This window comes from Neopelma chrysocephalum, unplaced genomic scaffold (genome assembly GCF_003984885.1).
Source record: "Neopelma chrysocephalum unplaced genomic scaffold, ASM398488v2 Primary Assembly neopelma1_63, whole genome shotgun sequence".
Classification (NCBI taxonomy): domain Eukaryota; kingdom Metazoa; phylum Chordata; class Aves; order Passeriformes; family Pipridae; genus Neopelma; species Neopelma chrysocephalum.
In genome coordinates this window covers 11,215,619-11,238,312 of record NW_020897720.1, presented here as the reverse complement: position 1 = coordinate 11,238,312, position 22,694 = coordinate 11,215,619, and the positions used below count along the sequence as shown (strand labels likewise).

The 22,694-nt window shown below is 47.1% G+C and overlaps 1 protein-coding gene across 2 annotated transcripts in view; it reads right to left on the bottom strand.

Annotated features, from left to right (window-relative positions):
• Window positions 1-22,613, bottom strand: part of MGAT4B (alpha-1,3-mannosyl-glycoprotein 4-beta-N-acetylglucosaminyltransferase B) — a 51,282-nt gene extending 28,669 nt beyond the window's left edge. Inside the window, exon 1 of one of the 2 annotated variants that reach the window (XM_027682642.1) lies at window positions 22,487-22,613. In XM_027682642.1, coding sequence (XP_027538443.1) covers window positions 22,487-22,583 — 97 coding nt within the window. In that variant the 5' untranslated portion in view covers window positions 22,584-22,613. Of the gene's footprint in view, window positions 1-19,928; window positions 20,008-22,486 lie in introns of those variants that run through there. The other variant, XM_027682643.1, reaches the window with a different exon arrangement.
• Window positions 22,614-22,694: the final 81 nt, after the last annotated feature.

Sequence of the window (22,694 nt, the reverse complement as noted above, 5' to 3'; positions counted from 1 at the left end):
TGGAAAATACCCAAAATGTATAAACTATAAGATCATGACTTTGTATGTAGGTATTTAGGACTATGAAGATACTCCTAGAAGACCCCCATGCCCATACCCAAAGCCTAGTGAGAGCAGGGGCATCACAACAGCCTTATAATTCAGCACACTAGAAGAGATATCTGAAGTTTTCCATAACAAACCAGAGTAAGCTCTGCCAGTGCAAAGATCCTGAAGGGATCCTGGATGTTGTCATCCAGGATGTTGTCATCAGTACGGGTCAAGTGTTTATTAGCCCTACAGTGGTGCAGACAGGGGCAGCCCCAGCAGAGCCACCCAGTGCTCTGCACCACCTCCTTGGCATGGAGGGTTTTGACATGGTGCATATTCTTGGGCACTGCCCAGAAGTGTCCAAGCCACTTCAAAAGCCACAGTGGGGTCAGGATACCACAGAGCACTGCTTTGGCATTGCCGTGCCCCAGTGATATCCCCTCTGCCAAACCACCCTCGGCACCCCTGCAGCTCTGGCACCACTCATTGGCAACCTGGCCAGTGCACATCGACTGTAGTTAATTCCCTGGGCATGTTTTCCTGAGGACAAGCCCAGCAGCTGAGTGTGTGTTGTATGTGTGTGTGTGTGTGTGTGCCATATCAGATTTTGGGGGGGTGATGTTTCTACAACCCTTCCCCAGCACAGATTTGGGAGGTGTCAAACAGGCAGCCATGCAAGCACCCAGGAACGGGCAGGACGTGAGTGCTAAGCCCGCCCTGCACACCTGCAGTGACAAATAAATTCTTTAACATTAGACAGCAGACCATAAAACGAAGCTATAAGCACATATCACCACATATGAAGGGAAATGTATTCTGCTGTTAATGCCCATAACTTCCCTACAGAGAGTAATGGATGCCAACAGGAGAGCAGACATCCGAGAGCGCCAAAACGTGCACTGGGTTTTTTCTAAGCTTGTGCTGGGCACACTACTTGAAATATGGAATGGCTGAGTTCTTTTTTCTCCCCGACCCTCAAGCCAACATAAAATGCCCATGTTTTAATAGTCTCATTAACCATTAGGATAAATTACCAGGGTTATAATGAATTCTCAGAAAAAAAATTTGTGTGTTTCTTTGGAGCTGTGTTCCAGTTATTCACCAGACTGTATTTCAGTTTAAATAAAAAGCAACTCCTATGATGGGTAGCAGATAAGAAGTCATTCTAAATGATGATGGAGGTCCTTCCCACCTTTGAAATAAAAATGTGTTATTTATGACCAGTGTACTACAGGGCCTGGCTGATCCTCTGGGGCTGAAAAGGAAGAGCCAGATGATCTTCCAAAGGCGACGGGGGAGGAAAAAAAGCCAGTTATGTTTCCCAGCCAGGGCAACAATTTATGGATAGGAGCATTCTCTAACTTCAACTTCTTCATCAAGGAGACGGTACACACACATCTTGCTGTTCAAAGGACATCTTGTGCGTATGAGCAAATTTGTCCAAATGGCTTTGGCTCCGTCCGCGGCAGCATGTTTAGTGTACACTATTTCCAGATGTGCTTTCTATCCCCGTCAGTCCGGCTGCTGCCTCAAGCCAAGGGAGTTATATAAGCTGCAAAGCTTAATTGGATTATTTAGCCCAAATCGTTGGCCGAGAGGCAGCGGGGCCGGGGAGCTGGACGGGCAGCCTGGAGAGGAACTGCACCCACCCTGGCTTGGGGGGAAAGGGAGGGAGCAGAAGCCAGCAAATAAATTAAAGAGTTCATAAAGCAAGACTGGCCTCCCCATCTCCCTCGAATGTTTTCTCACATCCCTCATCCCTTTAGCAGAGGGGGTAGTAGATGGCGTTTTATTAGAGGCATGTTTTCCTACTTTAACGACAATTAAAAAAGAATGCAGCAAGCATTTAGAAGACATAAGCATTTCCTCCCTGCACCAAGAAGCATTTCCTGACTGTGCAGCTCCACAACATGGAATAACACATTTAGCAACTTAGTTTTCCCAAAATAGTATTTTTTTCCCCCAAACTTTGGCTGTTGTGGCAGCTTATTTTCCATTTAAGGGCATAATCCTGCTTGTGGGATAACCCATCCCAGCGGATCTTTGCAGATGTAATTATTAGGGCAAGGTCCTAAAAAAGAAAAGTGTTGCGAGTATTCTTGGGAAGAAATCAGGAAAGAGAAGAGTTTCCAAATGCTGTAGCTGTCAAAGTGTGCCAGAATGATTTTATTCCTTTTATTTTTAATAGAACTGGACAGTTAAGTCAGAAATTAACACAAATACATAAACTCAGACTAAACTTTAAGCAGGTCGCCAACACCATTGCTTAAACAAAGGGTAGGTACATGCACACTTGACAGCTACTCAAACCTTAGTCCTGAGGCCCTGGATGGACTTTGTATGGCTTCACTACAAATAATAATAAAAAAAGGCAGCCTGGCACCCTTCTCTGCCACTGCTGACAACATTCCCACCGCTCTCCACCAGGCAAAGTGCCACGGATGAATTCAACAGATTAAAACAACCAGAACAGTACAACAGTCAGGGATGTGCTCAGTTCTGCTGGAAACAGCTCCACAAACACTGCAAATCACACACAGCGCTCCGAGAGGGAAGATGCCTCTCACCACCCCAGCTCTGGTCCCCAAAGCATCACACACACAACCCCCAAAATCCAGGGCTGGGAAGCCCCACTGCTGGCATCCACACTGCAATTCCCGGTGAATATTCCCATGAACGACAAGCTGTGATAACACACTGTGCAGAGTCATAGTAAACAGCAGCAGTGACCAAAAAGCTCTTTACAGAAGGGCTTTCTGCTACAATCCCATGATTACCAGTTATGGAAATATTTCAAAAAAAGGCAGACAAAGAGATTTCCACAGGGCACAGTGAGCCATCCAATTTGTGCTGTGCTTGGACTTCGTAAATCAAAATCCAAGCGACATTTACAGCACTCTGGCTGTTCCTTAAACTTTATTTTTCTTTACTGCGCGCATTTTGTGCCCTCAGTGAGGTGCAGCTAAAGCTCTGTGTGACTGATGGGAAGCAGAAAGTTGGCTCAGGCTGACTGGGCAAAGCAGCCTCATCTCCCCTCCCCGTTATCTGCATTAAGAGCTTCAACAAATTTGTGTAATACCCAGCATTATAGAAATGGATTTCCAACCAGAAGAGCAGTTGGCAGGATTAAACAAGTAGAAAAGCACATGCACATAAAAAAATCAGGAGGTCTGCACACGAGCTAATGGAGCAAGCAGAAAATCACTGGGCATGCTCCCTGGGCTCCAGGACCGCTTCCTTTATGACAGACAGTAATGTCTCATTACAGGAGAAACAAATACAATAAAGACAAATATTCCATCTTCCCCTGGCTACATTTTAAGTGTTAAGCCAATACAAATTCTCGGGTTATATTTCACAAAAATAGCTACTCAAAAAAAAACCCACCCTGCTGGCAGCACAGCAGAGCAAATTTCATTTGAAAGATAAATCCTACATTCTTCATAGGCAGATGTGAAAATACATCAGACTTTATCATAACAGCTCCTCCCAGGAGCCAGAGAAGCCACAGAGTAAATTTGCAACAAAAAAGTTGCTTCTTTTCCCTTCGTCCTCTATACTGCTTAACTCAACACAGACAAAATTACGAGCAAACCAACAGTTACTGCGTCTGGTGAATAAAGGCCACAAAACCTTCCCAGTGCCACTGGGCGCTCTGCAAAGTCACTGTGGAATCAACCCGGCACTTGGGATCATCAGTGAAACACTTGGAGGGTGAAACTGCATGGATGCTGCAATTACTGTCATCACAAAATGACCATTCAGCTCCACTCCTCCACCGAGGCAAGACCGTACCAACCCTCTGCTAACAAACACAGCCTTGTCGGGGTGTCCGGGCACGAAGGCGCCTGACACCAGCCAGCGGCTGCCAGGAGAAGGCTGCTGGCAATTTAGGGAATGCTGCCAAATGCTGAGCTGGACCAGGACGTTTCAGCATCGCTATTTCTGGCCGATAAAAGGGCAAACTCAATCTAACTCCTCCACAGTTTAGTGAGAACTCCTGCGAGCCGACACCTGAAATGATCTTAAAAGCTGCTCTTCGGTGCAGGATTATAAATCTGGATCACCCTCACCTTCCCTCCTGCAGCAAGAACATTGCACTGAGGGGTGATTATCCATTTCTTACCAGGATGGGGCAGGGAGCAAAGGAAGAAGCATCTTTAATCAATTAAATCCCAGCTTGGTCTGAGTTGGCCAATCCCTGCAAAGAACATCCCATGGGTGCTCCCCCAAACCAAATGAAATTCCCTACGTGTGCAGAAGGTGTTGGAATTGCAGTGCAGAGAGACATGCACCCTACCCAGGAGAGCACTGGAAGTTTAAACATTAAAACCTGTGATTCCTTACAGGTCTGCACCAGCAGTTCTCACCTACTCCAATGGCTAGGAAGGGGATGGATTCGGGGATGGATTCAGGGATGGGAGCTGAAATTGCCCTGAGCAGTGGAAGCACCAGAGGTCTGAGGCTGGCTTCCAGTCTTGTGCCTCTTTTAATCTCAAGAAGACCTTTCTGGATTAATAACATTTTTAATTAGGACTAAACAGTGAGTTATAACTAGTAATTTTAGTTTTAATGAAATTATGAAGCAGCTCAGGACTTTCCCCCCACTAACTACGAAAAAAGAAAACAAAATATATATATCTAAAAGAAACCTGGTGAGCTTGGCAAAGTTTTCCTGCTGCCTAAACCAAGGCTCAGTGATGAGCTGAAGCACAACAGAGCTGTGCAAGGGTGGCAGCTCCTGAGATTTGTAGTTTTGGCCACACTCTGACCATGAACTAGAAATCCTGATGGCCTAAAGTCCCCTGGATTCAAGCACTGGAGGCAAACCTGCACCAAGAAGCAGCTGTTTCCATGGACTGTAGCTTGGAAGAAGAGCTTAGGCTTTTGAGATTGCTTGTTTTTTTTTTAAAGTTGGTTTACATATATTTATTCCTTCTATAATCTCCCCTTGCCTTGCATCTCCACTTTGAATTATTTATCATCAGGTATCACATTCATTTGCATACTTTATGAGGTGCAAAACAAATGATTAGTCATTACACATTAGACTTTCCCAAACCATCTGTGCCGGGCTCCACAGCAGTTTGGTTTCAGTTTTCTCTAATACTTGGGGGAGGAAAAAAAATCCAAGGGGAGAATATTGGATTAACTGGAAACACAAAGTAAAATAGTCCACGTGGTTGTGGATAGCAAAGCTTTATTGCTCTGCTAGGGCCGTGCCCCTCAAGAAAGGTGCAGATGATCATCTTTGGCATAATTTAACCTGTGATACAAATCGCAAGCAGCATTATTTCAAAGACTTTTATTTATTGATTAGAAACAAAGTCCTTCTCCTCTTCCTGCTCCCTCCTTGAGTGGTGCTGATTGCACACAACAAAGAGCTATCACTTAAGGAGCCAATTAAGTCAACTTCTGAAAGGTAATTGAATAGCTGGAATTCTTAGTGCACTACTGTACTGCATTATCTTGATTGCAATGAAGGAAAAACAAAGCAGTCAGAGCAACAAAAATTAGAGAATGAGGCTCTGGCCATAGGTAGGATCCGAAATGGATGGTCCCATTAATGACCCACAAAAAAATTATTTTCTTTCTGTGGTTGCATTTAACCCCTGCTAGAGGTGTGAGAAAGAACAAAATCACTTGGTCCTGTTTCTATTCTGCACTTGGCAGGATTTATGAGGGATGGGCTGAGCTGCTGACGGGTGCAGAGAAGGGTGCTGGCCACAGCCACCCCGGCACACCCCACCCAACACCTGGGCATCCTGCACTCGACAAAAAGCTTTGATTAAAGCATTTCTTGTGGCTGGGGCTATGAAGATAATGCCTTCTGTACAGATCCACCCACGCCTGACAGAGGACTTCATGCTATCCTCTGTCAGAGCCATCAACAAATCTCTTTTCTGCTCTCCTGGCTACCTTAAAAATATATCTGGAGGATTTTAGATCATCTCTGGGGTTTCCATACCATGGCCTAACTGGGCTAAAGCAAGAATAGGAGTTTGCAAGCTGTTGGGAAGAAGGGCACAGCTTCAGTCCCTTAGAAAAAACAAGCTTAAAAGAGAAGAAAAAAAGGAAAAACAGGAGGGGAGGGGGAGGGGGGAAGAGAAAGAAAGTGATTGTAAGCCTGCCAATACTCAGAATTTATAAATACTAAGAATTTATATAAAATAACTCATTTAAATGCGGTAAAAAAACCCACATCACAAACCGACAGAAGAATCCTTGGAACCTGAAGACACTGTCTGTAGACAGTAAAAATTCACCATCAATTTTTGAGCAACTACTCTAAGTACTCACAGCACCCAGGCTATAAAGCATTTACACAGGCACATAAAACAGAAGCTTTTCCCACAGTAGGAAAAGAGGCGCCACAAAACATAAAAATCCCCCTCTTTCCTCTGCGCCAGCAGCAGCCCGTGGTGTGACCTCCCATCCTGCCCCTTCACCCGCCTGGGACCCCACAGCAGCACAATCAATCCACCCAACCTCTGAGCACACTAATGGCCAACTGCTGCACTCCTGGAGAGGCTCTGGCACTGTCTGCCCCCCCACACATGTATTTTGTCTAGCACTGGAGCCTTGCTGAAGAACATACAGCTGAGCAGGGTGAGATGCTGCAGCTTGGATGCTCCCTCCGTCTGTGCTCCTGGCAGCTCCCACAGCTCGAGGCTCCTTCCCCGAGCCCTGCACAACTTCCCAGCCCTGAACAAGTGCAGACCTCCCAGAGAAACCCAATAAATGCCACTACTTCAGTAACAAATATGCCAGAAGAGAAATGCAAACCCAATCCTTCTGTAGACAAGGCTTTTGTGTTTGAGGGGCTGCAGGAGGGATGGTCAGAGGGAGGTTCCAAAGGGATTTATGCACCCGGCAGGTTGGGAACCTCTCCTCTGCCTTGATCCCTCCTGTGTGAATGACACCCAGCCAGCTTTATCGAGGGCTTTGCTTTTCATCAATTCACTTCCACGTCTAGGAGTCAAGTGCCACTACCCTCACCCTACTGTTCTGGGGCCTCAGGAGCCCCCAGTCTGAACAAAAACATCAATTAATCCATTGCAAATTTGGCAGTGCAATGTAACTAACCCCTGAAATACACGTGGTACCAACGTTTGCCACTGTGCACCAAAAATATGGCATTAGCAAACAGCAAGTCCTGCCCAAACTTCTGCCTTACTCATTTTTGTCAGTTGCTCCTCAGTTTATTTTGTAATTATATCTGCAATTTATGCTGAAAGACAGGATGCAATTTACAGAACTTGAGCAATTTTTTCAAACTTGAATGGTCTTTACCCAAAAGAAGACAGAAGGAAGCCCAGGCACTCAAATACACCCCAAGAGTCCTGACCCTCAGACGATACTCTGTAAAATGGGAGCTTTAGTTTTAATTCATCAGCAGACTGAAAGCTCATCAAATACAGCAAAGCGCCACTCTCTCCCTGGCCAGTCTATACTTGAGACTTGTTCTATCTTTTCAAAAGCTCTTTTCAGTTACACAATCAAAAAATTCAGTAAGGACTATATCTAGAACAGATCTAAAAATTGTTGGTACTTTCCCTGAGAGCTCACGTCAACTTATTAGATGGAGGAGCCAAGAGGAGAACAAATATTCCACGAGCAGCCACTGCACATAAATATTGCCCCTGACACAGATGTGCCATGAATAGAATTGCATCCTCACAGCAATTACCAGTACACTCCAGAAATAAGGTTTGTAGAAGTCAAATAAATAAACAAATGTAGGCTTGAAATAAGAAATTATTTAACTTTCTAGCAAATCACTTCACCTTATAACCATGATTTCCTGCAACACGTTGTGCTGGCTCCTATTCCAGCAACACATTCGTGTACCTGCACAGGTACAAGGGACACATACAAATCACATCTTGCAAAAACAACAGTTGGCAAAGAGCAGGATTTGAGGATCCATTGTTCACTGCTCAGCAGTTACATACATTTTAATTCTGACCTCAAAACACAATTTGGGCCACGGCAGATGTTTCCTATAGCACAGGCTTGCTTTGGATGAGAGTTAATTCAGTTTGAACATGACAGCAATGAAGAAAGGGATTTAAACATTTTCTGCTCATTTTCCAAGCTTAATGCTGCAGAGGTAAAAATGAGGAAGGACAAAACTGAAGGGCTGAATTTGCCTCTCCCAGTCTTGGATTTGGATCCAGGCCAGCGGGTGAGGTTGTGCCTCCCTGTCACCCAGGGTTTCCTCTGTGACACCAGCCTGTGTTAAAAAGACATTAATTATTTTAACGAGATTCTTCCAAATGCACACTGATGTAACTGAGAGGAGAATATGCCTCTAGTTTTAAGCTGCTTAATTTACACCACAGAAAGGGGACATACTCCTTTGCAAAACTCCTCCTTCTCTCCCCTTGTAACCCTCAGCAGCTCCCTCCTGCTACCCTACGTTAATAAGTAGATCATTACTTCACCAGCCACACTCAAAATCTTCCATAAGATAAGATCCAGTTGCAATTTTACATTCACATAGTTGCCCACACTGAAGAGCCCTGAAATGCTCTTAACGAGTTGTGTGCACAGGGATGGGCTCTTCACACATCAGCAGAACGGGCTTGGGAAGCGACAGCTGCTTCGACAGTGCACAGGCAGTGGAGCAGTTTAAGGGCAAAAGAAATGGTATAAATAATTGAAATCACAGCAAGAAACGTAGGCAGAGCAGAGGGAAAGAGGGCAACTCCGAGTAAGCTGGCAGAAGGAGGAGGTAAGGACTTCTCCTGGAAGCCAAACTAAACGAGAGTGTGTATAAAACCCTCATCTTCTCACCCCCGTGCTATGCCACACACCAGCAGACAAAAAATTCTCAACCTTTTCTGCACTGGTTGGCAATTTGAATTCTACCCACTTAAGAGCCCTGTCTTGCCAACATCTTTCCCTTTCATCCTCTCCACCAAATCTGATGCAAATGACCCCTACACATATCCTAGCACCTCAGCGATCTTGGTCACCAAACGATGCTGATGAGTAGATGTGGATTTTAATTCCTCCCACTGACAACTGCCTCACCTACATGGGCCCACTTCTCCTAGCCCAGCCTTTCACAGGAGGCTTCCCAGTGCACCCAGGGCATTCAGGGCACACAAGAGAGGATCCTGGTCTCAGGTGGGGCCTTTGAACACCATCAGGGGTAGCTGCAGAAATGGCCACCTCTGGTTTGAAGGCTTGAAGAATAATTAACCAGCGCTCTGGAACAACAGATGAGTGCTTGAAGTTTCAATCCCAGGAGTAGAACACCCCCTTTGATGATCACAGCTGCTATGAAGAGCTAAAGGTTGTAATTTTGCCTGACCTTTAACTACTACAGCAATACTCCTTGACCTGCATTTTAGAAGTTATGAACAGGCAACACGACTCAGGCTAAGCGATCTGCCACTGTCTTGACAAATTTCCAAAGAGACATGGAGTATCTGCCTTTCTCCGTGTGCGCATCGTGCAAGTCACTCGAGAGCTGTGCAGACATCTGGAAAAAAACCCACCATTTCTCTCTGGGTAGCGCTCACCCAAGCAGGAGATGGTTTATAATGCTCCACGGAGGTAACACTTGGCACAACAGGTCCAGGAACCACTCCATCTCAGCACCAGGCTGAAGAAAGGAGACTTCAACTAGCAACTCGGCTAACCAGATGCCTTTAATGAGGAGCAAGTAATGAGGTTTCTTAGTGAGTGGTTCATTTGAAGGGTGTACAGTAATACCAAGAATCAGGTAAAAATCCCCACCAAGATCTCTCTGCAAGTCACAAGTGTGTAGGATGAGTACCTTGCCTTACACAGGAATCAATTGACTTTTAGGGGTGAACTGTCAGACCTCAACAGACTCCTCTTGCAGAATGTTGGTGGTTTTAGGGCAAAAGCTGCATCAGGCATCAGTGTTAAAGTTAAGCCCTGCTCCTAGAGCCCCAGGGGACACAACTGTGATCAGGAGGTGAAGAAACCTTGATACTGACTCTTCTGTGTGAGCAATTCAGTTTAAGAGCTGCTGTTCAAGAAGTCATGTCACCAAAACAAAAGGTGACCACGTTTCTGACATGACTTGTTTCTTAAAGAACCTTCCAGAGGCAGCAAGGATACCATGTATCCCCCTCTCTACACACAGCCCTGCTCAGCAAGTGCCTCATGGGGGTGTGCCCCAATGCACATCAGAGCCTGGTGCAGCCTACCTGTCCCAAATTTAAGCCTGGCATGGAAGGGCTGAGTTTCATGTGCCTCTAAAGACATCCACTAGTTGGGAGAGGCAAGTGACAGCTCACAGTCATGTAAACAGCAAAGCTGGTGTCAAGAGCAATTTCCAGTCCACAGCCAAAATGAGCATACCAACTCCTTGGATTTCAGCACAAAACTGACCCTCTCTGTGAGACATGAAGGAGATTGGAAACCCAAATCCACCTTGGACAGGATGGCATTTCTTCTTTGACTTCTCACTAAAAGCAAGGAAGCCCTTCTGTACTTCAAAAGACAACTGACCCTTAACAGTGCTGCCATGGCAGTAAAGATGGGAACCTTGTGCTTTCAGAGGATCTGCCACCGAGGAGCTGCATTTGGGCTCTCTCCATATGAATGATGGGAGTCTTTCCCTGACAAGACAGCCATGAACAGCATCTGTCCTCCAGAGTGCAAAGGAATGATGCTGACTGCCAATCCTCCTCTTGCAGCTGGAGGACGGCTCGTGGGCAGTCGTCTCAGCTGCACGCCCCCAGCCCAGCTCCCATTGTGGGACACACAGCCTGGATGCTGCAGCTGGCTCAGGGATGCCTCAGTTCACCTGGTGAACACTTGGTGTGAGGCTGGAGAAGAGAAATGACTCTCTGACAGACGGAAAATGCAGCCGCCCGAGCTGATGGGGGATAATGAAGAACCAGCTGCTTCCTAGGGGTGCATTTCTGACACCCACCTTCTTAGAAGAGTGTTTTTGTGGCCCATACCTCTGAACAGCATGGGGTCACAGAGAACAGAGTTCCTGCAACGCAAAGCTTTGAACACTTTTAACTAATCCAACCTCATCCAAATGTCACGGTCTCAGTCAACACAAAACTGTTCCTTTCTCTTCCTGCCATCCTCCACTCCATCCATGGGGTGTCCATTAGGTTCAAACGCAAAGGCAGCAAAGAGCTTACAACAAGAGCCTCATTAACTGACTGCACAACTGGATTTGTTTTGGAGCATGGTGTCATCCCCCGCACTTCAAGGCAGAGCTCTTGATGGGGGAAAAAAATGGATCAAATTAAAAAATATCTTGCACACCTTAATATTGCATGCAGCTCTTCTGCCAGATTTAAAACAACAGCACTACCAGCTGTAAAAGGGAAAAAAAACCCCAGGAAGTCTCCCAAAACAGCGGACCAAGTGAAGGAAGAAAAAGATGAAGGAGGTTTCAAATCCGCCCTGGCGAGAATGTGTGTCACAGCTTTAACCTGCTGTTGGGAGGGGAAAAAAAGGAACCAGGACAGCAGAGACCAGAAATCAGATTTATCAGGACCAACCAGGTAGATAAAAGATATGTGATCACCAAGCAAGGATGACTGAGTTGGAATCAGCCAGCTTTGAAAATGTCTAGTCAGCTTTAGCATTTGATACACATGAAATTGGTGTCCGCATAAGAGTATTCTCCTGAAAGGATGGGATTTAATGCAGTCCAGATAATTATCTAGATCCTTCTTTATCCCATTAGTGGTTTTCATTCGCATCCTGGAACACCATAAGCGGATTGTTCAAGAATTATTTGCCATCCGCTGTTTCAATCCCGATTGGAATTATCTTTATACCTCCGTATGAAGAAAAGAGATTACATCCCTGCCAGGGCTTGCTGCAGTGCCCTCTTTTCTGAGGCGCCTCTTACCATTTTCGTTCTTTAAGGTGATGAAACGAATCAGAAAACAATTGTCACAAACATGATTTTGCCCTCTCCATCTCTTCCTTCCCCGCACGTGTGTTTGGGAGGAGGAGGAGATGCTCTTCCCACCACATCCCCTGCAGGAGATGCATCACTGCACCTGCACAGAGATGAAGCTCAACGAGACTTAGTCATCAAATTACCCAGGACAGGATCCAAAAACGCTCCCAGCTTCCTTTTGCACCACAATCCACCAATAAAAGAACAAGGACAAAACTGTTAAAACCAATTAAACATATCACTTGATGCATGAGAAAGAAATGGGATTCACTGCACCAGAGATCCCAGGGGCGTAGGCTAAACATCGCCTCTCGTGCTCTCTAGTAATATATGTCACTGTGCAAGCTCTGATGGAGATCAAGCCAACATCATTCAAACAGCCAACACAATCGCTTGCTTTAAGGCCTAAAACAACAAGAGACAAAATTCCCCTCCCAGCCACTCTAACTGCCTGCCAGGTTCTGTATTAATGGAAGAATTACATCTTTACATCTGTGTCCAGGTACGGGGAGGGCACAGCTCATCTCCTCATGGGCACCTGCGACTCTGCCCAGCAGTGAGGAAAGATGCCTGGATGCCACCAAAACCATCCCTCCTCCTTATGGAAACTGAAGGAGGTAGGTATTCAGACCCCACATGAATAGGAATGCATGTATTTTTTAAAGAATCATGCTTTACGGCTGTGTAATGAGATCCGTAGGAGAGGTATCTCTACAAACAAGATATTAAAAGGGGGAGGAGGGACACAATAATAGCAGGTGCCAATTACTCAGCTCCCAGCAGAGACTTTCCAATTTCTCACCTTCCCCCAAAGCAAGATGTGCCACTGTATGGCAGCACGTTCACTTGCAAGTGTAAGACCCTTTTGGAGTGTTGCTTCTCTCCCCCCAGGCAAAGCTCCATCGCTGCTGTGCCCCTGCCCATCGCCCACCAACCCCGCGCCAGAGCTGAGACTAACACACCATGAAATCAATTTGGAAAGTGAACACAACCATATTTTTATTTGACTTCAGAATCTGGCCACTCCTCCCATCAGGAGGAACGGCCAATTTGTGGGCTGAGTGCAACTGCCAGGTTTGTATCCCTGCAAATATCTGCTTAGTTTCAGGAACAAAACGCCAGTAATGATTTTGTTATTTTAAGATGGCGGCACAGTTTCAGACAGTTAATGTCCACCCTGCAACTAGAGCTGTCAGAGAGTTCCCATCCTTTCAGGCAAGTACACCATGGTAATGATTAATATTACAAAAGTAATCCAAGCCTCTAAAATGATTATTTCCAAAATCAGCAAATAATTACCAAGGCCTCAGCAATCAATACCCAAGATAAATAGAAGATCAAATTGCAAAAGAAACAGAAGAAAGTAGTTAATATTTGCCAAACACATGCCAAATACACTTTTTCATGGTAACCAAATACTTCCAGTAAATAGATATTTTAGCTCACTGGAGAGGCACTTTCAGAAAGTAATAAATTAATCCAATAAAACAGACAGACAGGGTGGAACCAGACATTAACGAAACACAAACTGATCTATACGGAGCCAACCCACAATCCATGTCCTAATTATGCTCATCCACCACTCTGGGTACTTACCTCCCCCACCCAGGTCAGCTCTTTAGCTCAGGGAAAATACATGTTTCATGCAGATTCACTGGCACAACAGAGTGGAGAATTTCAGCCATCTAATGATGAAGCTTGTGCTCAGCCAGATTTGCATTTCCATTTTTTTACCTAAATACTTCTTGCTTGTCAAAGTCAGCAAACTAATCTCCTTTTAAACACAATTTTTGTTTTTACTTCCATGTATTCAAAGCTGAGGTGTAGGATGAGCTCCTGCTGCCCCATCAGCACCAGCCACCCATGCGAGACGCCTGTGGAAACAACCCCCAGGGCTTATCACCACTCTGGAACCAGGAGGGTTTGTCCTGGGGGGGGGTCTATCCTGCCTCACCACCACTCTTGGGACCCAGGTGGACCCAGAACAACCTCTGACACCCAGTGCAAAGACCAGCACCATCTCCTCCCCAGGCAGCCCAACCAGCTTCTACCCAAAATCATTGCTTGGACTTAATGAAGCCACACTATCAGATGAGTAACTGGTGAAGTTCTTCAAATAGTGGATAACTTGAACTGGATGAGATTAAGACAAGGAAGACGTGTGGGAAGATGTCCATCCTGGTCATTTTCTGCAACATCAAAGGAAGAAGGAAGGGAGGAAACCGAGCGAAATAGAAGACAAAGAAAAAAGATATCAAAGCCAGCTCCAGAGAGAGCAATGAGAGATGACACGAAAAAGGAATGGTTAAAACATGAAAAGCAAGATCAAATAAAAGATCACAGTCAGGGCAGAGAGCAGGGGGAGGGGAGACCACCACACTGCTTTCACCAGCATTAACTGAATAATTCATTTGACAGGTACTTGTCTGTGGCAGTGGTTGAGCCTGAGAGAGTTCAACCACCACCCAGGTCCATCCATTCACCCAGCAAAGGACTGGTCAAACACTGCTCTTGCTCTTCACATGGGGACATGGCTCGGGGACACTGCTCAGCAGCTCTGCTGCCCTGATGTCTGTCTTTTGGGGAGGGATAAAGAAATTTAGTTCTCCCTCAGAAAACTTCTCCAGTTCCTTCTGTGTGAAGTTCTTGGTACTGGCAGGGTTGGTCTCATTACCATGCTTTCAATAAACTAGGCTGTAGAAGAATTTATTGTTCTTACACAGATCTTAACTAGCTCATTTCTCAGTATTAGAAGTGGTTTTTTCATTATTTACAAGAGCTCATGAAGGCTACACAACCTTTTGGTACCACAGGCCTCCTCCCTAAGCCATGACATTCCTCAGAACAGTGACAATACACAGAGGATTTATTGCTGCCTAAGTACAAGTAGCGACTGACAAAAAAGGGTCTCCAGCCTAAACCAGGTTAAACCTTCCAGAAAGCTCTTGCCATCGCAGGGAGAGAAGAAAAACCAAAGTGCTCTAAGGCAGACTTGAAAACGTGATTAGGATGGTCTAAAAACTCACTGAGGAACAGGCAGGGACCAGGCAGCAGCACTGACACAAGCCAACACTGCGCTTTTCCCCCAGTTCAACATCCATCCCACTACCAACAACTCCTAAACCACCAGAGCAACAATTACAGTCACAAGTAAAGGGACACTGCAACACAACAAAACTCATCATGAACATAAAAGACAAGTGGAGATTAATTTTTGCCCAGAAGCTTCTTTAAAGCCTAACAATTTACATTTTAATGCTACTGCTGTCCACTTTAATATAAGCAGAAATGAAAATACCTTGCACAAGACATTTTCGTGTGCATGTCGAGTCACTTCAAAATACAGATTAACCTTTAGGTAAGTATTTATCCTGTACATAGCACAGAAGGGATAGAATATTTAAATACTGGGAGAGGCACTCCAAGGCAGGGGCAGTCAGGAGGGAAGATGGAGTTACAGAGCTGTCTCTGTGCATCAGAGATGCATCCATGCTAATGCACTGATCCAGGAGACTTAAATGTATCTTGACACCGGGACAAAAACAGAAGGAGAAGTGGCCAGTGACACAAGTAATGCAGAGAGAGATTATTTAAAACAGGAATCTGCCACTCCCAGATTTTCTCGCTTTGCAAGGGAAGCCTGATGTGAGCTCAAAAATAAACCCAAGAAGGCCATTGCTGAATAAAAAGCCCCCTGCACTGTAATTCAAATGGAGAAGGCAGAAACAATGTATTTTCCTCCATCGAAGACAACAATCCTCTGCCTGCATCAGGAAGCTGTTAAGCAGATGCTTAATCAGCCCTCCCTGAAAAGCCTCTCCTCCTAACAGCACTAACCTGCCCGCCCCCGCTGAAGCCCTTTGATTATTTTAATAATTTCCACAGTCCTTTTATTTGCCCAGTGAGTTCTGCCACCACTGCAGCCCCCTTCACCCACCCAGCCCCCCCAGCCTCTTGGGTTTTGCCTCATGAAAAAGAAAACTTCAACGTTAAAATTAGCATGAAAATGATATGGAAAATCTTCACCTGAAATATAAAAGCATCGCCTCCAAATATTTCCAGGCAGGTGGCTCAGCCTCACCTCTGCAGGGGTTTCCTGCAGAGCCCTGGTGGCTGTGGATGCCTGTGCTGAGCCAGGCACCCCAGGATGGGTATGTGTGTGTGTGTTTCTTCATACCATGAACAGAAAAACTGGTCCTTTGGTGACTGGTTTGGGTTTTGTGAATGGGGAGAACTGTGGATATCACAAGTCTATCTGCGGCAGCCTTGTCCATCTATTGCTAAAGCAATTTCTCCACTACTTAGTGGCTTCAAGGCTTTCTAGAGATGACTGGCAGCTTCACTTAAACTAGCCAGCTATAGATGTGTTTTACATTAAACACTAAGTGAATAATCAATGAACATTCAGGATGTAAGTACAAATCAATTATTTGTTTTAGATGAATCAAAGGGAATTGCAAATGAGATAGAGTTTTGTTCTGCAACAGAAGTAAACCAAGAGAAGTACTTGATCTAATTGGGGGGGCGGTGTGTTAACTTCCTCTGACTGCTCCTCTCCTAGGCACTGACACAGACTCTGCTGTCACAGAAGCCTGGCTGTGTCCTCCAAACCCCTGTGACAAGAGATGTCACTGTCCCCAGAGAGCAGATGGGAACTGAGGCATGAAACCAGCCAGCTGACTTTTCCAAGACTGGGAGAGATACAGCACAGCAAGGACACAACTCCAAGTCTCCTACTCTGAGGAAGACAGGTTAGAAAAGCCCCTTCCACTTCCAGTAACTTCAACTCCATCACACAACTGCAGCTCTTACTGTGGGAGCAGCAACAGGACATGGACATGTGAAATACAGGTCAAGAGCTCCATTTCAATACCTAATAAAAACTGAAAAGAAATAAAAACGGAAATAAATGTGTCTCCAGACAATGAAAAATTTATTTTTGTAAAAGCATATCAACAGATTGCACAGCGCCCTTGCTCTCAAGATGAATTTGGTCAAATCATAGGCAGGATAATTTTGCAGATGCTGTTGCATTCCCAATTCCAATTCCACACAACGTCTGCTGAGCACCACACAGGCCAAGTAAAGGCTCTCAGAATGCTCCTGCACATCTTTTTGTTCACCACGCCTTTTAATGACAGACTTCTAAACTTCACAGTTCCTCAGCCAGGTCCCTGCCTGCACCTCCTCAGCCATCAGAAGCACCCGCTGGGTTTGCTGCCAGCATCTCCCCTCCCGGGAAACACTTCCAAGGGCTGCAGTGAAGTGACCCCAGCTCAAACCAGGGCTTGCACTCACATCCGTTTGGCTGCAACCGGTGCTTAAGAGCTCAAAGAAACTACAAAAACCTGAAGTCAAGCTGGTGCAGGCAACACAAATGAAAAAGCAGCGGGAACCCCCATATGCTGCAAGATACGGCTCATATTTAGCGGTACCACAAGCTTCGACTCTGCTGCTTCCAGAGTGGATTAGTGTTCACGGTTTTTATGCACTGTATAAGAAGACTTCGTAAACACACCCAGAGGAATATCCCTCTGGGACAAAGTTGGCTTCACACAAAGGACACCCCCAGCGAGCAGAGCATCCTGCCACGAGCAGAGCATTCCGCTGTGCGTGGAGCATCCCGCTGTGCGTGGAGCATCCCGCTGTGCGCGGCACCGAACAAGAGATATTTCTTTACAGAGGTGCTGCCTGAGCCTTCCCTGCTGCACCAGACCAACATCCACGCTGCAGCCAGTGCCCCAAAAACGCCAACCACCCGACATCTCATTCCCCATCACACCCACAAGTCAAGGGAGAGACCCCACGCTCAGATCTGCACCAAGATACCCACTGAGGATGCAAGTGGTGAGTCCTTCAAGGAGCTTTGCACATCTGCTCTGGAGAGCTTTCACAACATCCACAGGAAAAATGTTCCCCTGGGATGAGCAACCAAAACACCACACAGTCACAACTGATCTTAGGGGTGTGAAACCACCACACAAAGAGCAACCCCACTTTGCAGGCAAATCTGTAGGTACAAAGGTACCTGCGGTTGGGGTTTTACAATGGAAGCCTGGAGCTGGCTGGCACTGGGCAACTATAAATTGTTAAAACTTGAGGGGGAAAAAAACCTATCAGGGGAAGCATGCACAGGCAGCATGGGGACAGAGCCTGCCCTGAGCTATGCAGTTGTACTCAGGAGGTCCAATCTCAACTTCAACCTGCAGCATTTCCAAGGGGCAGCATGTTGGGAATCTCCTTAAAATGTTCAACAGAAGGTTTAGAATTTCCTGTTCAATATAAAACCAAACACAAACACTTAAACCCCAAATATCCTGCAGTATTTATGGCTCTGGGCTGCAAGGGGCAAAGAGAAGGACTGCATAAACAGTACATGGTTGGTCAGTTCATCAAGATGAGAACAAACATTGTGGATGAGAACTGAATAGTTTTTGTTGTTGGAAAGAAAAAAACACAATTTAATTGCAGGTAGGTTACATTGTTTGCCTTCATCCCATCTGCACTTGTGACTTATCTAAAGTCACGAAGTGACTGATATTTCAGTAAAACACCCCCTGTAATTCCCACATTGGGCATGTTAATGCCCAAGCCTGACTGTGCCTTCCTAAGGGCTTGATCCTCCACAGTTAAACCCTACAGGTCCAATGCATGACACCAGGTTACAGAAGAGCTTCTTCCATGGCAGCTGCTGGTTTTTGAAAGTTAAACCACATTTAAACCTAGAACCAGCAAAGACAGAATATCAGACTTTGTCCAAGACACCCACCACCATGACACACAGCACGTGGTCCACCTCCAAACACCCCGTGATGCTGGACACCGGCCGCCTGGGTGACTGGTTGTGCTATTTGAGGCTGCCCTTCTCTTCCCACTCCAGCAGACTATTTCAAACCTCATTTATAATTGGAAAGAGGCAGCATCTCTTTTTGCAGACCATGAGGTCAAAACTTTACTAATAACCACAGCACAGCAGAACGCCATTAGCAGGTAAACAAGCCCTGAGCTGGTCACGGAAAAGCAGCTCTAGAGATGGTTTGTTCTGGTTTATTTTCTTTTGATTAATTGTTTTGTCCTCCCAGTACAGAGTGGGAAGACAAGCAGGCTCTGCGATACTCTACACGTGTTTTAATATCATTTTATTCCCCACTAGAGGCAATGAGGACACCTTGCCAGCCTTCCCCAGAACTCAACAACATGAGCAGCTCGGGATCACTGGGAACTGTCTCCAATCACTCACAGGGGATGTCTGATGTTACAGAGGACTGGCAAACACAAAGCCTATCTTTGAAAAATACAGGAATGGGAATAAGGAGGAGGCAGGAAATTACAGAATAATCAGCTTAACTTCAGTTGAAGTGCTTAGAAGACAAGGAGAACCTGAGCAAGAGATAACCTCTGTTTATCAAGAACAAATCACACTAAATTTCTCATATTTCTTTTTGCAATGGGGTGCCAGGGCTTGGAGAAAAAGGGGAAGAAGCAAAGATTTCAGAGAGACCTTTGATAGTGTCTAATGGGACGTACCCATAACACAGTGAGGGATGCAGGGGCTGGACCATTGCTGGGAAGACCATCAGTGAAGTGGTCGCTGCTCTCTGAGCACAGACTGGGAGCACCCCACTGAAGCAGGTTCCAGTGGAACCCATCCCAGCTCCAATACCACTCGGTGTTTTCATCCACAACTTAGCTGATGGCAGAGTAAACATGCTGATTGCCTTGGAAGGCTACACCAAGCTGAGAGGGACTGCAAGCATGCAGGAGGACAAGATCAGAATTCAAAACAATCCTGACACTTCAGAAGAAGCAGTCTGAAAGAAACAAAAAGGATGCAGTTCAACAAGGGCAAGCGTGAGGTAATGCAATTTGGTAAGAATAATTAACCAGGCAAATACAAGATAAGGAATGAAAAGCAGGAAAAGTTCTGGAAAGGAATGGCTGAAAGGTCAATGGGATGAAAAAATTAAACATGAGTCACCTGTGGCAAAAGTAAAAAGCAAACAGTGGGATGTATTAACAGGATCACTGTATGTAAAAGACATGAAGTAATCCCTTCTTCTGAGCAAAAATATGGCAGCGACTTCAGTCCTTTATCACAGGCTAAGCAACATTCCTCACCAGGGATGATAGTCCAGAAGAGAGTCAAAGAACAACTGCAGAGCAAGAATACATGACCTAAAATGAGTGATCAAAGGAACTAGCGTGGTTTAATCTATATTAGTACAGGGAAACACAGTAGCAACTTCCAAATATCTACTGGGCTCCTGCAAAGGACAGAAGGAACTTTTCTGCCTGTGCCCAATAAATGGAAAAAAGAAGAGCAATCATAAAACTAAACTGAAGAAAAAGACATTTCTGCTCAGATCATAAGAAAAATCCAATATCAGGGCTGCTAAATGTCAAACAGATTGTCCAGGGAGCTTAGAGCGTCTCTGTCATCGGAGCTTTTTAAGAGTGAATACGACAAACATCTGTCAGGAAGGGGTTGGTTATCAGCGATCGTGGGTAGGGCAGGAGATGGATTGAATGACCTCCCAAGGTCTCCTCCAGCTCTGTATTGAATAACGGCCTGATACGTAAATGACCATAACAGCCGGAAACCTGCTGTGCTGACACAGCCCGACCGGTGTTACCTGTGACCTGTTGTAGTGATCCCTGTGTGCAGCTGACTGTGTTGCTGTCAGAGGGAAACACCTCAGGGAGGGTCCTCCAGAGAAGGACAGGAGCAGTGGTACCTCAGGTTGCTATTTTAGCACTTGCATGAGCAGCAGGGAAAAGCTATTTGTTAAGAAATACAGGTGGGTCAAAGGAGGACAGACTGCCCAGTGGGGTTGGCCACCCTGCTTCTGAAACCTGGAGGGACTGCTCGAAGCCCACACAGCACTGCACACTGCTTTCACTTTGTTTATGGCAGGAAGCTCTGAGCAGAGCCACTGCTCAGTGATAACCACAGAGCAGCTCTCAGAGTGCTCCCCTGCCTTTGCACAACTACCATGGTCTAGCATTTCTGGCTGAAAGGGCACACACCAACACCGGGATGTGCAAACATTTTGGCCACTTAAAAATCCCACCAGCAGAAGCAAACCAATCTACCAGTACCCTGATAGCATCCTGCATTGCCTGTCACCGAAACCTCCGTGGGAGGCACCTCTGGTGGGATTTAAACCATGTTAGCAGCACGACAGGAGAGCCCTTCAGTGACAGGGAGTCCAAGCCGCCGCCCGTCCGACTCCTGAAGCTGCCAGGATGAAATGGCACATCCCAAGCTCTCCTGCACTGCTGCCAGGGAAGTGGCTGGGCTGGATGGGCTCGTGTCATCCTGCCCATCAGAGCCAAAAAGCCTTCCCCCAGAGCTGCCCCAGCCCTAATGCCAGCTTTGCACTGTGCACAAGCTGCACGGTGTGCCATGGGATTGCAAAGCCACCAAGTCACGGCTTACAATCAGCAAAAGCTGCTTCTCACCTGTAGCAGAGAGACATGTTTATATGGCAAGTGGGAAGTGAGAGTCAAGGGATGGTTGGTTAGACCACACACTTTAATGACCTTTCAAAGTGCAGGAAATGGAAGAGCTGGGCAATTACCATGGCTGTGAGAGGTTGCACACCCGTACACAGGACAGACACACAATTCAGAAGCAACTGTCAGAATTGTCCTCCAGGCCAGGATAAGTCTGGTGCACTGCTTGAGTGAGAAACTGGGTGGGGAAAAGCAACTATTATGTTGTCAGGAAAAACCAGCAGCGAGCATCTGGTGATATCTGCTTGGGATTCCTCCCAGCCTCGGTGGGATGGGGTCCTGCACCCCTGCTCTGCAGCCACCCACTCGGTGCAAAGCCAGCACCGATATTTGAGTGCTGAAGCCGCAGCCCTCACACCTGTCCCACACCCACTGAAGTTACTGGACTCGGCATCGAGCCACAGGAGCCCTGTGCAGGGAAGGCAGGGCTGCTCAGGTCTCCCCTCACTTCCAGTTTGCCCAGAGAACCCCCAGCATCCCAGGGCTCGCCCCAGTTGCTGGCATCACCACCTCTCCACACAGATTTAATCCTCCTGGGTTCCATCGCCCATGGAGGTTTCGGCCATAAACATGGGAGCGTAAAGAAGAGCATCGTCAAAGCCAAGCCCAGCACACTCCGACCTGGACGACAGCCCTTATCACCCCGCAGCTCCCCGACCATCCATGGGTGCCCCAGGCCAGAGCGCACCCGGGGGACGAGTGAGTACCCCCGTCCGGGGCACCTCCCGCCCAGCTGGACACGGGCAGGGGCACGGGCACGCCGCCCCGGGACTCCCACGGGTCACGGTCCCACGGGGACCAGGGGGTACCGCGGGGCCAGGGGCGCACAGAATCCCGCCAGGTCCGCATCCCTGGGGCTCCGGTAGGATCCTGCCCGCCGGGATCCCCCAGGTCCCGCCGGATGCTCAGCGGGTCTGGATCCCACCGAACCCCCGGGCGAGGCTCGCGGAGCCCCCGCACGCCCTCGCCGGCCGCGGGGCGGCGGCCGGGCGCCCGCGGAGGCGGCCGAGCCCCCCTTACCTTTGTGCCCGCCGAAGGCGCCGTACCAGGAGAGCGAGAGCAGGGCGCACAGGCAGCCGAGCAGCAGCGTGAGCGCCGTGCCGCTGCGGAGCCTCATCGCCTCCTCGCCGGCGGGGGCGGCCGCATGTCCCGGGCGCGGCGCGGGCTCGGCGGCCCCGGGGGCCTCGGCGGAGCGGCGCGGGAGCGGCGCGGGAGCGGAGCGGGGCTC